The sequence below is a fragment of the Typopeltis vanoorti genome, chromosome 10 (genome assembly GCF_054136105.1).
Source record: "Typopeltis vanoorti isolate ZY-2024b chromosome 10, IOZ_Tvanoo_1.0, whole genome shotgun sequence".
Taxonomy (NCBI): domain Eukaryota; kingdom Metazoa; phylum Arthropoda; class Arachnida; order Uropygi; family Thelyphonidae; genus Typopeltis; species Typopeltis vanoorti.
This window is the reverse complement of record NC_143558.1, coordinates 130,083,814-130,098,667: the sequence shown is the minus strand read 5'-3', so window position 1 is coordinate 130,098,667 and position 14,854 is coordinate 130,083,814. Positions and strand designations below refer to the sequence as shown.

Genomic DNA, 14,854 nt, shown 5'->3' with positions numbered 1-14,854 from the left:
ACCTCCAGAATATTTTGCCACCTTCTTGATATCATCATCATCATCAAATTCCTGCCATGTACCCTCAAGGGGTGTACAGGATATGACAGTACTACATGAAAAAATTACATCATTACTAACTTCCTATCTACAATTTTCCTCCAAATCAGTCTGTTACTTGTCAAGACTCCAACATTATCAGATCTTATATTTCTATCGTCTAAGGCACTTTGTACCGTATCAATCCACCTATATCTTGGTCTTCCTCTGGGTCGTTTTCCTGCCAACCTGGCAGAGAACACTTGTTTTGCTAATCTTTCCTCTCCCATTCTATTTAAGTGACCATACCATCTGAGATTAGCTCTGCTAATGCATTCCTGGATGCTGACAATGTCAAGTTCTTTCCTAATATCCTCATTTTTAATATGATATTGCCATTCATGCCATCTGTTCACGCCTCTAATCTTTCTCAGGACTCTCATATCTGCGGTCTCTAGTCGTTGGTCAAGTGTTTTACTTCTGACCCAGCTCTCAGATCCATAAGTTAAAATTGGTTTGAACACAGTCTTGTATACAGCTAATTTAGTGTTCCGACTAATTTCTTTCTTATTCCATATGAATTTATTCAATTGACTTCCCACGATACCAGCTTTGCTGATTCTGTTGTCTATTTCTATATTTAGTTTACCATCTTCAGTAAAAATTGTGCCGAAGTAGCTGAAATGTTTTACTTGTTCCACAGGTTCTCCATTCACAACACAGTTGACATTTTCAATGATTCTGCCTATTTTCATTGTCTTTGTCTTTTTATTGCTGACCTTCATACCATATCTATTACAACAGCTATTCAATTTAGTCAGAGAATCTTGCAGACTTGTAGCGGGTTTATTTAGAAGTATAACATCATCCGCATAAAGCAAAGAGCTGACATTAACATCTCCAATTTTGATATCAGGTTTAATACCACATTCCTTCATAATGTGATCCATATAGATAATGAATAACAGAGGTGATAATGTACATCCTTGTCTCACACCAGATTTAACATTAAACCATCTTCCCATACTTCCTTCAATTCTAACTGCTGACTCACAACTCAAATAAAGACTAAGTATTGCTTGATATAATGCCCCATTGACAGCATATAACTGCAGCGTATTGAATAGCTTCTCTCTTGGCACCTTGTCATATGCCTTTTCCAAATCGACAAAACTTAAATACAGATCTTTATTATATTCCCATGCTTTCTCGACTATTTGTCGTAAAGTGAAGATCTGATCCTGACAGCCTCTATTTGGCCTGAATCCAGCTTGTTCTTCACCAGGCTTTTCTTCCACAATTCTTCTCAACCGTTTCTCAAGTATACTTGCATAGATCTTGCCAGGAACACTCAGTAGGGAAATACCTCTGTAATTCTCACATTCTGTTTTATTTCCCTTTTTATATATGGGTACTATGAGAGCTCTACTCCAATCGTCGGGAATTCGTCACTCTGTCCAGGCTTTCTGAACTATGCAGTGCAGCCACTGTAAGACTCTTATACCACCATACTTCAGCATTTCTGGTCGAATATCATCTACTCCTGCTGCCTTTCCACATTTCAAGCCTTTGATGGCTTTTTCTACTTCAAGTATGGATATGTATTCCTGACTGCATGCCTGGTCAGTGTTTTTTATCACTGTGCTGTCATCACTGCTTGTTTCATTTAGCAGTTTTTCAAAGTAATTACTCCATACTTCAAGGATATCTTTTTCTCCTGTTTTCATTTCACCTTTATCATCTCTAATTCCTTTTACAGCACTCTTTCCTCCATTCCTAAGCTTCTTCAACAACCTCCAGAATATTTTGCCACCTTCTTGATATTTATTTTCTATATTCTTGCCAAAGTCCTCCCATGACTTTTGTTTAGCTAGTTTTACACACTGTTTAGCTTTCTTACATTTGTCTTTGTATTCTGTAAGAGTAAAAGCTGACTTATTTGCCAGGAACTTTTGATATGCTTTCTTCTTTTCCTTCACTGCCTCTTTAACTTCCTGTGTCCACCAGGGAGTTCTGATTTTTTTTATCTTTGCACACAACCTCACCACATGCCTTTCTGGCAGAATCAATCAATGTTTCCTTCAGAGTTTGACACTGAATCTCCAAGGTTTGATTCCTGTTCTCAAACTCTTTCATTTTCTTTTCAATAATATTTCTGTATTTTAGTCTACAGTTTACATCTGAGAGCTGCTCAACTTTTATTCGCTTTAAAACTTTCTTACATGTTATTCTTTTCGATATGAAATTCAATTTTATCCTGCTCAAGACTAAATAGTGATCACTTCCAATTTCAAATCCTCTGTACACTCTGGTGTCCTGCACCAGGGAGAAAACATCACTATCAACAATAACATAGTCAATGAGACTTTTCTTATTCCTAGCCTCTTCTCTCCATGTGAATTTGTGCACATTTTTATGTTGGAACATGGTGTTAGTAATAACCAGTCCATGTCCTGAGCAGAAATCCAACAGATATTTGCCATTATTAGCTTTGCTCTTTTCTCCAAATTTTCCCAAAATATTTTTGTATGTCTCACAATCATTTCCTACTCTACTATTTAGATCCCCAACAAGGACCAACTTTTCCTTTTTCATTGTGTCAGTTGCTTTTTCTAAAGCCTCAAAAAATTCCTCCACTTCTACCTTAGTAGAACCTTCTGTGGGACCATAGGCACAAATAAGTCTCATTGTCCAGTTCCCCATTCTCATATTTGCCCACATTACTCTACTTGAGACTGACTGCCATTCAAGAAGATTAGCCTCGTATTTTGTGTTGAATACTATGGCTACTCCTTCTTTTCCTTGATTGTTATTGCCTGAATATAACATTTTGTATTTATTGCTCAGAAAGATCTCACCAGTTTTGGTCTTTTTTGTTTCAGTCACCCCTATTATGTCGATCTGGTACTTATCTAATTCCTCAGCTAGCTCCATTTCTTTGCCATTCAGGCTTCTTACGTTGATAGTACCGATCTTTAACTCTGGTGATGTTGAGTTGGGGTTTGTTTTCAGATTTGTTCCAGTAGCTGACTTTTCGCTGTTCGCCCTGGTTCCCTGGCGAAAACAACGGGGGCCTTGTTTAACCGGGCGACGCCCCAGCCGGCATGAAATTTTGTCATGTTGTACCATCATTTTTTATTTTGGTTTAACCAATAAGAATACAATTTGGTCGGCTAAATCCCAAATTGCCAGCCCATCCTCGTTCGTTCAGTATCAAAGTAGATACCCAACAGGGTGCACCACGAGAAGGTGAGGATTGGACATTAGGTCAGAAGCCCTGGTCGGTTCTCCGCATTCCTTTAAAGGCTATGTGGAGGTCTCCTCTCAGTTATACAGCTTTGACCCTTAAGCACCCCTTTCTTTCTTCTTGATATCTATTTTCTATATTCTTGCCAAAGTCCTCCTATGACTTTTGTTTAGCTAGTTTAACACAATGTTTAGCATTCTTGCATTTGTCTCTGTATTCTCTAAGAGCAGAAGCTGACTTATTTGACAGGAACTTTTAATATGCTTTCTTCTTTTCCTTCACTGCCTGTTTAACTTCCTGTGTAAACCATGGAGTTCTAATTTTTCTATCCTTGCAGACAACTTCACCACATGCCTCTCTAGCTGAATCAATCAGGGCTTTCTTCAAGGCTTGCCACTGAATCTCCAAGGTTTGATTCCTGTTCTCAAATTCTTTTATTTTTTTTTTTAATAATCTTTGTGTATTTTAGTCTACAGTTCACATCTGAGAGCTGCTCAACTTTTATTTGCTTTAAAACTTTCTTACATGTTATTCTTTTCAATATGAAATTCAATTTTATCTTGCTCAAGACTAAATAGTGATCGCTTCCAATTTCAAACCCTCTGTACACTCTGGTGTCCTGCACCACGGAGAAAACATCACTATCAACAATAACATAGTCAATTTTTCTTATTCTTTCTTTTCTTTTTGCTTGCCTCTTCTCTCCATGTGAATTTGTGCACATTTTTATGTTGGATCATGGTGTAGTAATAACTAGTCCATGTCCTGAGCAGAAATCCAACAGATATTTGCCATTATTATTAGCTTTGCTCTTTTCTCCAAATTTTTCCAACATAATTTTGTATGTCTCACAATCATTTCCTACTCTGCTATTCAGATCCCCAACAAGGACCAACTTTTCCTTTTTCATTGTGAGGTCAGTTGCTTTTTCTAAAGCATCAAAAAATTCCTCCACTTCTACCTTAGTAGGACCTTCTGTGGGACGATAGGCACAAATAAGATTAGCCTCGTATTTTGTGTTGGATACTATGGCTACTCCTTTTCCTTGATTGTCATTGCCTGAATATAACATTTTGCATTTATTGCTTAGAAAGATCTCACCAGTTTTTGTCTTTTTTGTTTCAGTCACCCCTATTATGTTGATCTGGTACTTATCTAATTCCTCAGCTATCTCCATTTCTTTGCCATTCAGGCTTCTAATGCTGATAGCACTGTTCTTTAACTCTGGTGATATTGAGTTGGGGGTGTGTTTTCATATTTGTTCCAGTAGCTGACTTTTCGCTGTTCGCCCTGGTTCTCTGGCGAAAACAACGGGGGCCTTGTTTAACCGGGCGACGCCCCAGCCGACATGAAATTTTGTCACATTGTATCATCATTTCTTATTTTGGTTTAATCAATAAGAATACAATTTGGTCGACTAAATCCCAAATTGCCAGCCCATCCTCGTTCGTTCAGTATCCAAGTAGATACCCAACCGGGTGCACCACGAGAAGGTGAGGATTGGACATTAGGTCAGAAGCCCTGGTCGGTTCTCTGCATTCCTTTAAAGGCTATGTTGAGGTCTCCTCTCAGTCATACAGCTTTGACTCTTATAAGTTATGTAATAGCTGAAAAAATTGCTAAAAAATCAAAAGCCTTCTCGGACGGCAAGTTTGTGAAAGAGTATTTCATTGCTGCTGGGGATATTCTGTGCCCAAATAATAAGGAACTGTAGCACAACGTGTCAAAGAACTTGGCAACGACATTGAAGGAACTTTAAAAAAACGATCGTCTGAATTTACGTCATATTCCCTTGCTTTAGATGAGACTATCTAATGCAAGATGAGTGTGCTGTATTCTTCACATCTGTGCTCGCATCATGAGCACACATATGTGAGGGATGCAGTACAACTGGCTATCTTTGTCTGAGGCATTGATCAACAATTCAATGTGACAGAAGAACTGGTAGCGCTCGTACCTATGAAGGGAACGACAAAAGGCACTTATATTCTTGAAGCCACCAAGAAAATGCTCCAGCGTTTAGACCTCAGCTTAACCAACCTTTAGGGTGTGGTAACTGATGGTACTCCTGCTATAGTGGGAAAGAACGAAGGATTTGTTGTGCTGCTACAGAAAGAACCGGAACTAGAAGGAAAAGATTTCGTCCATTATCAGTGTTTAATTCACCAGGAGAATTTGTGTGCAAAAACTGTTGGATTTGAGATTTGAGCAAGAGGATTGAATCATCGTCAATTCCAAGAGTTTTTGACCCAAGAGAGCAAAGCGGATCACGGCAATGTGGTTTATTATAATGTTGGCATTGGTTGAGCAGAAGGAAGGTTCTTAAAAGTCTTTGACTTAAGAAGCGAAATATAGCAGTTCACGAAAACCAAGGGGAATCCGATTGCGGAATTTAACGATCCAAAGTGGATGACAGACTTTGCCTTTGTGACTAACATCTTGTTGCATATGAATGACCTAAATACGCGGCTACAATCCAAAGATCAAAGCTTTTGTGGCCAAGCTCAAACTTTGGGAGGGACAACTCCCAAAAAAAGACAACTTCTTTTCAGCTTCTCACTGAGTCCAACTGTTCGTCTCTTGATGAATACAATACAAAATTAGCTGTGTTGCGAAGTAAATTCGAAGAGAGATTTAGTGATTTCTGTAACCAACAGTCTTCTTCAGATTTATTTTCAATGTAAATCAGTGTCAATCCTGCCGAAATGCCAGGCTCATTTAAAATGAAGCTGCTTGAACTCCAAAACAACTCTTCTTTGAAAGAAAAATTATTCAATGTGCCCTTGCTTACATTTTACAAACACTACGTTTCTGAGGACACATTCCCTAATCTTTGCCGGCATGCTTTGAAGATGTGTGCTTTGTTAGGAAGCACATACTTATGTGACCAGTTCTTCTCCAGAATGAAGCATGTGAAGTCTAAGACAAGAACTCAGATTACGGACCAACATCTCGAGGATACTCTGCACATAGCGACTTCCAACATTGATGCCAACATCCACATTGCCAAGTTGCCCATTGCCATTGTAAAAAATGAATGTTTTCTTCATTAAATTATCTTTTTTCAAGTATTGATTGTATTTACTTATCATGATCCCAACTCCTACCTATGCTCTTAAAGCTGAGTTTGTTTATTTCTATAGAATTTTATGTAAAGTATCAAATGCACAGCATTCTTTGTGAATCTGGAAAGCATCTTACAATTCTAAATACCACAGTATAGCTTAGTGGCCTGTGGGCTTCATTGAAATTTTTAATGCAGCCTGCACTGTCTTGAAAGGTTGAAGACCCCTGGACTTAACAGATGACTTCCTCAGAAACATTCTGCTTCTGCACTGTCATTTTTCACTTTCAAGAGCACTGCTCCATCAACGTCTACTACCATTCCTCTGTTTTCCACTCTAATGCAAAAATATGAACCACTAGTTAACATTCACAAACAACTTGAACTCCAAACCTATGGAACAAATTTTGCATTTACTTTGGAACAGTCTTCTTCATACTGTTTTGAAAATAAATACAACACCCAGCTTTTCAACAAAGATGTTAAACAGATTCCCATCTTTCTTCCTGATGACTCACTCATAGACAGTACAGAACTGTGTTAGGAGTTTTGTAACCTCTCTTGTGATTGATTAAAAAAAAAAAATTCTGTAGAAGTAGCTGCCATTCTTTTTAGTATACCTTTCTAGGCTACGTTAGTATTTGTTGATCTAGTTATACTAGATAAAACTTCAAGGAAACTTAGTTTTATGATATGCAACTTGCAATTCAGCACTTTCCGACAAACTAATCTTTTGCACGTTGAAAGTTTATTTTTCACTTGGTTAGACTATAATAAATTTAGTTTAATCCTTTATCCAAGTGTGTGCAAACAAAGTTTTCACCTGAAAGCATCTTCAGGACTGGGGTAAAGTGGTACAACACCAGGCAACTCGTTGCAAAGGTGGAACAAGCTACCAACACTCCTATCTCAGTATCTCCCATAATGCAAAACACATCTCCTTGCAGATATGTATAATGTTATGCATTAAGGGAAAGGCCACTACCCAGACTAGTTTTGACCTTTATTGAGGTCTCTTCAGTGGGAGCCAGGCCCAGAGGTGGATTAAACTAAATTTATTATAATCTTTTGCACATTGAACACAAAAAGAAAAAGGGAAGAAGGAATAAATCTGATTTATATATATATATATATATCACACACACTTTTTTTTTTTTTTTTTTTTTAATCATAGAAGAGCAAGGAATAAGAGAGGGAGAGGAAGATAGCCTTGGGTCACGTGCCACAAAGACTACTAAAATCATGTACTGAGTTGACAGTAAACTTATGTATCAAGTTATATTTAAAAAAAATCTGCTAACATCATTTATTTTCCAAAAGGAGTAGGCAAGGTTGTTTAGCTCTATCTAACTTTTGAAGACTGAAGAAAAGTCAGTATATCCTTATCCAATCAGATATAGCTGGTCCAGATTATCAACGATTTTAAGCAGCATAGTAAACAGTACAGCAGACAAATGCTGCCATCTGGTAGCTATAACCATAGATATATTTATGTCTGAAATAGTGTGAATACCGTGATCAATTTTGTTGAGTTTATGGGAGAAAAACCAACTTACTTGTCCAGAAATCAACAAACCTAGGAGTCGGTTGAAGAAAGGCATCCTTTAAAAAGTTCAAGCAGTAGACCAGAACTTAATTTAAAAATCTTTCTGTGGGCAGTTTAACAATATGGATGCAAATACCACTTTCACGGGTCTTAGATATAGAGATGGAAAAAATTAATGATATGTAATATGAATAAGACACTACCAGGTTTTTGGCATGGAGAGGTGGTCATTCCAATTCAAATTAGGAAGATAAAGAAGGGCTTAATCACTCAAGTTAAATAAATGGTCTGTCTAAAAATGAGGCTTGTTTTTTTTTTTTTTTGGCTTTTTATGTTATTCTTTAATTTCATTTACCCTTGTGTCTATGTGCAGACAGTTTTCACGACACAAGTACCTCTTAAAAAACAAAGAACTTCTTATCAAATTCTCATTTTCAACCTCCTGTAGTAATGATTTCATATACTTGGGCTTGGCTCTCTTACTTCATTTTAAACGAAACTTTATATGCTAATAAAACACTTTCTAATAGCATGTAATAAATGCAGACTATTTAAGTCTCTAAAATGAAAATAATTCATCAATTCAGGTACTCACAATGAATAAAATAATATATTTCAAATGTTATTTACTTGTTTAATTTTAATTCATTTAAATTTAAGCACACTCCAAACTACATCGATATCTACTAACTTTATCCCTTTGCTTCTTTGCCGAGTCTTCTGCAATCTGCAACGGTCTAGCATAAGAACTGCGTTCAGCAGTGAAGTGTACACTTGCAAATCCTTCTTGTACAAGTGCAACTGACAAATTGTTTCCTTCTACCCATAACCAACCAATGAAGTTCCCAGCTTTATCCATACTTTCGACTTCTATTTCAACCTGAATAAAGAGAAGCATTGTTAGAGTGAGTGGTTATATTACTGTTTATGAGAGACCAATATATAATAAGAGGGAAAAAAAAAGAAATGACTGGTTGACATTAATAATTTTCATAGATGAACGTAACTGAAATTTGAATTATCATACCATTTCTGCTAGCCAAATCAAAAAGAAAATATATTAGAGGAATAATACTTCCTTTAAATTCCAGAATAAAGTGTTTTCAGTAAATTCTAGAACTTTCAAAGACAATCAGTATTCTTTAGGAAATATGTAATGTAAAATAAGCAGTTCATAAATAGTATATACCACTAACGTATAAAATTTTACCCTTCCAATACTAATCTTAACCTCACAATTAAAAAAAAAAAACTGCCTGTGAAGTACTAAAAGTATACATACATTGAGGCACAGGCTTGTTTATATGTCCCCCTATCAGTATAATTATGCAACTTTCAAGGTAATACAACTGCAGTTACTTATCACTTTCCATATTTATTTCTGGTAAGCTATCCAAAGTCTGTTACATTATCTAGTCAAAGTCCTGCACTTATTTTAAAATTTATTAACTAAAGATATACAAATAATGGAACTATTTGATAAGAAGTATATGAAAGTTCAAGTCTTAAAATTTTATATCATAATTTCATCCATGTAAACTAATTTTTATTTACTGCAGTTATATTTTTAATTTTACCAGTCTCACGTTATAGGCTCTTTCTTCCTTGAAAAAAGAACAGTTAATGGAGAAATTATCTTGCCATGTTAAAACATTTCTTCATCACTAATTCTTTCAAATAACACCGTCTTCCAGCAAGATAGAGCACCCTGTCATTATGTATTGAATGTGAGAGTTTTTAAATAATGATTTCCCAAACAAATGGATCTGTAGAGCAGATCAATTACTAGGCAGTCATATTCACTTGATATAACCCACATTAATAAATATATATATATATATATATATATATATATATATATATATATAGAGAGAGAGAGAGAGAGAGAGAGAGAGAGAGAGAGAAGAATGAAAACAGAATCAGATGCCAATGGGCACTTGACCCCATAGGAACTGACGATGACAATGAGTGAAGTTAAGGCAACACTTCAGAGCTGATGTTGATCGTAAAAGTACGTTGGGCGTTTTTCCACTTGGTTATACTATAAATCAGGGGTCAGCAAAGTGGTCGATATTGATCCTGAGGATCGATAAATGTCTAGGGATCAAAAGGGGGTCAAAATAAACACAAAATGATTTTGAGTAATACCCACTAAACTAAAGCCAACTGGCTACTATTCATCAAACACATCCTTCTCATTAACCATTCCAAGTAAATCAATTAAATTAAATGTAAGTAAATTTTGAATGTTCTTTATAAATTTCTTTAAGTATTTTCTTTAAATATTTCTTAAAAAGCAGTAATGAAGTAAAATGCTGAAGGAATTACTATTTTTAAATTGAGAAATTTATTATTGATAACATTTATTCATTTATTTAACATGATGAGGGTCAATGAATTATAAGGATTCCAAGAAGGGGTCAATGGTATAAAAAGTTTGCCGACCCCTACTATAAATTAAAGATGCCAAGAAATTATAATATTTTTAGTATAATCCTTTATCCAAGTGTAAGCAAACAAAGAATGCACCTGAAATAACTTCAGCACTGGGCAACTTGTATATAGAAGCTAATGACTTCACATCACTTGCCTTAGTATCGCATAATGCAAAGCACATATCCTTATGGACATGTATAATGCTCTGCATTATGGGAAGGGTCACTACCCAGACTGGTTTTGACCTTCATTGAGGTGAAAAAGTAAAGGGGTGCTCATCATAGGCCTAAAGTAATTAGTACAGGAACAGAAGAAAGTCTGATAATAATAGGAGAAAGAAAAGACAGAATGTGTGCGAGAGAGAAGGCCTCAGTTTTTTTATATCATCATATAGCTAAAGGATATCAGTTTACCTTTTTCACCAATCTCATATGAACAACCAAAAGACCAACTGAAACTAAAACATAAAGATGACTGATACCCAGGTGGTTAGCCTTATCTAAGTTAACTGCCTTCTCTGCCTGGGATTGCTCCCTAGTCATCCCTGCAATTGACTATAAGACCATATTGAATTAAGAGGATGGAACTATTAAAAAAAACTCTCATAGCAAGAATAGACAGAAATTTTATTTTACAGAATATTGCATAATGCTGGTGGTCTACACCACCAAGAAAAAAATGGATATATTCTAGAATGTTTCTTTCTAAATATGAAAATCGTCTGACTGAACAATAAAATTTACACAATACAATATTATAAAGCATTTGGATGTCATATTGCTGGTTTTCAAATCCATGTTTCTTTCTAACCTTCCATAAATGGTATTGTAATTGATTCATTATAAAAATCAAAATTCTCTTCCCATTCCATTGCTGGTGGGTACTGCAAAAAAAAAATAAATAAATAATAATAATAATAACCTGTTCTGTTGTAAGTAATGGAATGTCCCACATATTTCCTAATCTGTTCCAAATATGCAAGGTAAAAGGGCAGCTGTACAATGAATGTTCTACTGTTTTCATTTGGTACCAGATGTCATAGATTGGATCTCCGATGCTAAAGTACCTCCATTTAATGGTATTAACTGAAAAGTGGCCACATGCAATTCTCCAAGCAAGATCCCTCCTGTTAGGATATCCTTGGAACTTCAAGTTATGAAACAAAGTATTGTTGTCAGTACCCAACTGTGGAACTTCACGGCAAAAGAGATTAAAGATTTCTTTATACCAAATTTTACTTTTTTTTTTTTTTTTTAATGGAAAGAATGTCAATGCCAGAATGTTGTGGCAGGCTTAGAGTTAAGTACAGAGTGTTGTAATACTCAGGAACAATCTCAGCTTTTTGGACCTTTACAATTGTTTACTCCAAACAGAGGAAGATGAAAACCCAGATAGTACAGGAGAAAGGTCTGCAAATGTATGATTGGCCTGCAGTATTTTATGGAATTTTGAAGCTGTATTGCTTCAACAGCAGAATTTTAAGACTGGAAGCCCAAATCCTCCATGCTTCTTTGATATCGGCTAGACCAAACAAATTGCATAGGCTTACTATATAATTGCTTTTCTTCAGCTTTTGTGATATCTGTAATATTTATTATATACAACTGAGCAGGAAAGATTATGGTTTTGAGTACTATGGCTTTAGAAGAAAAGGAAAAGTGGCCCTATTTTCCAGTCTTCTAAGGTTTCAAAGTTCTTGTATATAAGTTCTTGAACTGGTAATATTGGGTTAGTGGAGAAGGGAATTCCAAGTAAAATGAGTGGTTTTTTCTTAGGGGTTAGTCCAAAAAGGAACGTTGTTGTGATCTGTCTGTCAGGTAGGGTGAGAGATGTAGTGTTTTGTCTATTTTATGTGGGTTGTTGCCATTAGCAAAAAAGATGATTTCCATGGCAAAAGCTGTGTTATTAAAACAAATAGATATGTTTATTCAGACTTATGTGTTGGTTATGTCTGTTAATCAAGAACTTCAATGGTTTATTGACAACACAGAAGTAAAAAATGAATATTTTAATGCAATATTTTAGCTAAAAGGAAAAAAGGCATTTTCAAGGATAAATAAAAAATTTAAATAATAAAAGATTAATACAGAGTTAGTCTTCCAGATATTTAGAAGTTTAAAGCATTCGACATTTAAGCTAAGAGTTCTATACAGCACAAGCAGATTTCAGAATAAACTCAGAATATTACTCTTGGTCCATTTTGCTACTGACCTGCCATACTGTACATAATGAGAGATCTTACACTGACTGAACATCTTTTGGAGAGCAGAAGCAGATAAGGAAAGCTAGTTTCAATTAGTTACTTAAGTATAAAGAGCTAATAAGCTTCATTTCGTCAATGAAAACATTACTTAAATTAAGGGGATATTAAATCCCACATAGTTTTAAAACCGAACCGTAATGTTTTCATTGCCGAAATGAAGCTTATTAGCTCTTTATACTTAAGTAACTTAATGGTTGCACCTGTTTGGAAAACTCGTTCGCAGAGTATATAAGTTCTTTTCGCTATACACTTTGGTATTAGGTCTAGCTACTCACTGATGAGGCCTCAAAAAAGGCTGAAACCGGTCTGGGTAGTGACCTCCCTCCATAATGTAATAACAGCATACATTTCCTAGGAAATGTGTTTTTACATTATGGAAAATATCTAAGAATAGCGATCTGAACTTCCCCCACCTTTGCAACGAGTCGTCCGGTATTGTACTACGTACTAGGATCACTTGCATTTGCTAACGCTAGTGTCGCCGATACTTTATAGTTTACTATATTCGGCAAGAAACACTCTGATTCCAATCTTTGAGTTTCTTTTTCGGTTTTAAAACTATGTGGGATTTAATATCACCTTAATTTAAGTAATGTTTTCATTGCCGAAATGAAGCTTATTAGCTCTTTATACTTAAGTAATCAAACCTTGGTTGTTTTTTTTTTTGCATTGCATAGGAATTTTAATAATTCTTACCAATATAGGACATGTTTGTTCTATCCCAGAGTACATCATGACCGGTATAAGTTGTGCGATATGCTAAGCCAGATTCATGTCGTCTCTTCTTTTGTACGTCCTTTTTGATGTTCGTTCATGTGTATTTTCCCCGATCGCCCTGTCTGGCCTACGTAGCAGATGCCACAGGAACAATGAATATTATAAACACTGAATTATAATATTATAAACAATGAATATTATAAACATCACCCAATGAAAAAACCTTGGTTTTTTTCATTGGGTGATGTGGAGGTTTTTGGAGGATGAAGAGATCTTGATATTTTTTCAAGTGGCAGGAAAGTCACTTTTATGTTGTACCTATAGAATAATTTGGCTAATTTATCTGTTACATTCTTGATATAAAGAAGGGTGACTGTGTTCTTGAAGTCTTGTTTATTTACATTTTTTGTAGGTGCTCTGTTGAGAATTTTCTTAATTATCTTAGTTGCGTAGCCATTCAGTTATAGGATATGTGTTGAATATTGTATTTCTTCTTTCTGCTTTTCTTCTGTACTGAGGATGTTGTATCCCTTAAGGTTTTTATTAGGACTATTTTTTGCTTGGGGTGGTGATGGTGTGAGGTAGCATGAAGAAATCTTCCTGTGTTTGTTGGTTTTCTATAGATGGAGAATGATAACTTCTTTTTTCTTTCATTTATTTCTATAAGGATGTCTAAGTAAGGAAGTTTTTTATTTTCTTCTAGTTCCAGAGTGAATTTTATGTTTGGATGTAAGTTATTAAGGTAGTCTTTAAATGTAGTCAATTCTAGTGCTGTTCCTGCCCAAATAATGAAGATATCATCCACCTCAAATATGATTAAAAAAAGCATATTTTTGGTTTTATGTGCCAGTTCTGTAAAGCATTATTTTCAAAATTTTCCATGTAGAGGTTTGCTAGAGCTGGTGAGAGGGGTGAACCCATTGCTAGTCCTTTTTTGTTCCCAGAGTTTGTCTTGGTAAAGGAAGAATGTGTTTTTTTATGCAATGTTTGTAGAGCTATACAATGTCCGGTGGAAAAAAGATTCTCCAGGATGTTTACTGTTTCATTTCTTGAAATCTTTGTGAAAAGGCTTACAACATCTAAACTCGCTAATATGTCTGAAGGATCTATGTGTATATCTTTTACTTTTTCTATGAAGTCTGTACTGTTCTTAATGAACAATGTTTTGCCTATATGTGGTAAAATCAAGTGTGTAAGGTGTTTTTCCAGATTATGAGGTTGAGAGTCCCTTCCGTCTACTATCGGTCTTAGTGGTATGTCTTTTTTATGAATTTTACCATATATTCTACACACTAGTGGGTAGTTTGATTGTAAATTCCTTTTTAGTTCCTCAGACCAGTTTGGTATATTCTTGATAAGTTCATTAGTTTTGTTGTGAGTTCGTCAAGTGGAGGTCCCTGTCTAATGCTGTGTAGGTGTTGGAATCTTCAAGGAGGCTTTTCATTTTGTTGTTAAAAGCGGAAAGAAAAAGTACAATATTTAACACAAATTCTACAACTGAATGGTTACACAACTAAGATAATTAAGAAAATTCTCAACACAGCACCTACTAAAAGCTTAAAT

General features: G+C 35.4%; 1 protein-coding gene across 1 annotated transcript in view; it reads right to left on the bottom strand.

Moving 5' to 3' along the window:
- Positions 1–14,854, bottom strand: part of Tudor-SN (Staphylococcal nuclease domain-containing protein 1) — a 271,338-nt gene that overhangs the window by 95,467 nt on the left and 161,017 nt on the right. Inside the window, exon 13 of the mRNA XM_090399685.1 lies at positions 8,567–8,755. Within this exon, the coding sequence (XP_090255811.1) occupies positions 8,567–8,755 (189 nt within the window). The remainder of the gene's footprint in view (positions 1–8,566; positions 8,756–14,854) is intronic.